Source organism: Amphimedon queenslandica, unplaced genomic scaffold (genome assembly GCF_000090795.2).
Source record: "Amphimedon queenslandica unplaced genomic scaffold, v1.1 AMPQUscaffold_9566, whole genome shotgun sequence".
NCBI lineage: Eukaryota > Metazoa > Porifera > Demospongiae > Haplosclerida > Niphatidae > Amphimedon > Amphimedon queenslandica.
In genome coordinates, this window is record NW_003550162.1 from 1 (window position 1) to 2,163 (window position 2,163).

The following is a 2,163-nucleotide window of genomic DNA, read 5'->3' on the forward strand; positions in this document are numbered from 1 at the left end:
AGGATCCCGATCCAGTAATTTTGGGCTAGTCTCGCGTCAGTCCTGAATTAGGCATGGTAAAGGTGGGTTCTCAATATGACGCATTGTTTTTCATGCGCTAGCATCACAACTGGGAGTGCTGTATAAGCCAATCGGAGTATGCGTCAATGCGTCAGAATAGAAATGTTTCCTAATCTGATGCATTGACGCATGCTCCCATTCGTTTATACAGCACTTCCGGTCATGATGGACGTGCATGCATCATATTGAAAACCCGCCTTAACTCTTGGGCGTGTACAACCCACCTTACTATCAATTTTTTTGTACTTTGTTGTCAATTTTTTGTGACAAAAAATTATAGTTATTACGTATGCAAATGTATTACTTTTTTTGTATAGTTCACACCTGACAAGTCTTTGCGTGAGGAGATATGCTCTTTATTCATCAAATGTCCAAACAATAAGTTTGGTTGTGGTTGGGTTGATACAATCGGTGCTCTTTCTGAACATGTCAGCTGCTGCATGCACAGAAAACAAGAATGCCCTCATTGTAATGAAGATTTTGCTATGACAGAGGTTAATAGTATATAATTATTTTGAAATGAACACAGCATTAATTTCCTTATAAAGAAGTAAAAGAATTCTTTGGGTCTTTTACTTCCTTTTATGGAAAGGTATGACTTGTTAATGTTAAACTTATATAGCTACCCACAAAATACTTTTTATACCCACATAGTCTAAACTTTATGAAATGTGTTTGTCCACATTTGTCTGAATTTTCAATGTTTTTTAGTATCAGCCACATGTTGATGAATGCCCAAAGATGATCGTCAATTGTCCTTTGAAAGATCACGGATGCAAGGAAACAAATGAAGTATGTTAAAAATGTAAGCTATGTATTTGAATTCAAATATCTATTGTATAGATGACTAGAGAGGAATGCATTAATCACTTGTCATCAAATGATGGTCTCTTTGATCATGTTGTAATGATGGTTGCTGCACTCTCTTCTCTACCAACCAATCCATTGAAGTCTGAGTCTCTTGAGTCCTTTGCCAATCTTGTTCGAGGATCATCTGGGTCCGTAGAAGATGGTGTTCGTGGAGCTATTGAAAGTTTCGTGACAATGGTAGCAGAACTTATAGCAGAAATAACAAAGAAAGATAGCCAGATATGCACTTTAGAGGATAAAGTGGCACAACTGGAAACTATTACAATGAGTTTTTGCTACGGTAATTTTGATGGTTCTATGGTCTGGAAGATACCTCAGTTCTCTCAGCGTATGGATGATGCCAGGACTGGGAAATACACTTCAATATTTTCTCTTCCGTTCTACTCCAGTCGCTATGGTTACAAGATGTGTCTTCGCCTCTATATCCTGGGGGATGGTATAGGAAAGGGCACTCATATGTCTTTGTTCTTTGTTGTCATGAAAGGAGAGTACGACGCTCTACTCCCGTGGCCTTTTACACACAAGGTTACCTTCAAGCTAATGAATCAGTGTAGTAAAAGAGATGTTGTTAAAGCCTTTCAGCCTGATCCATTGAGCTCTTCATTCCAGAAGCCGAAATCCGACATGAATGTTGCTAGTGGATGTCCTCGTTTTGTGTCCAAGAATGAGCTAATGGAAGGTGGATTCATTGTTGATGATACGATATTCATAAAAGTCAAAGTAGATACAGCAACCTAGCATTCTTCATGAAGGATGAAGCATACAACAGCAACTTGCACAATTTTAACCATAAAACCACTCTTATTGTTATGTTATTATTATTAAAATCATTATTACTCGTAAGCCTCATATACTATTAGCATCTTTCTTTTTATTGAAGTTGCTATATCATTATTATTATCATTTATATTATTATTATTATTATTAAAGCTTTACAGAGTCTACAGACACAAAATGACGCAAAGAAACATGAAAGACTATAATTAAAGGATGAGTCTGAAGGACACATACCACCGTGTGGCANAGACTAAAAAATTAAATATAATATGTACAGCTATGAAATTTGATTAGTCTTAAGATGAGTCTAGGCAGCGATAGGAGTCCACATTCTAATCCTAGGAATAGCTGAGTAGCTAAAAATAGACTTAGGCTATAATAGTAATCATTTCAGTAATATCAGAATTTCAAAATTACATCCTAAAAATTATTACACAACTGCGGCATATTATCACT

The 2,163-nt window shown here is 36.3% G+C and overlaps 1 protein-coding gene across 2 annotated transcripts; it reads left to right on the top strand.

Annotated features, from left to right (window-relative positions):
- The first annotated feature begins 207 nt into the window (after window positions 1-207).
- On the top strand, window positions 208-1,885 carry LOC100638279 (TNF receptor-associated factor 3-like). 2 transcript variants are annotated; one of them, XM_003391364.3, is made up of 3 exons: window positions 208-554; window positions 772-852; window positions 904-1,885. In XM_003391364.3, the coding sequence occupies exons 1-3, from the start codon at window positions 501-503 to the stop codon at window positions 1,666-1,668; spliced, it is 900 nt and encodes a 299-aa protein (XP_003391412.2). In that variant the 5' UTR covers window positions 208-500; the 3' UTR covers window positions 1,669-1,885. The 2 variants fall into 2 exon arrangements, with proteins under 2 accessions (XP_003391412.2, XP_019862174.1); XM_020006615.1 differs by lacking the exon at window positions 208-554 and adding an exon at window positions 612-652.
- Window positions 1,886-2,163: the final 278 nt, after the last annotated feature.

Coding starts and splice junctions, on each gene's coding strand:
- LOC100638279 (XM_003391364.3), top strand. CDS start 501: ATGCACAGAAAACAAGAATGCCCTCATTGTAATGAAGATTTTGCTATG. Junction 555..771: donor AAGATTTTGCTATGACAGAG/GTTAATAGTATA, acceptor AATGTTTTTTAG/TATCAGCCACATGTTGATGA. Junction 853..903: donor GATGCAAGGAAACAAATGAA/GTATGTTAAAAA, acceptor TCTATTGTATAG/ATGACTAGAGAGGAATGCAT.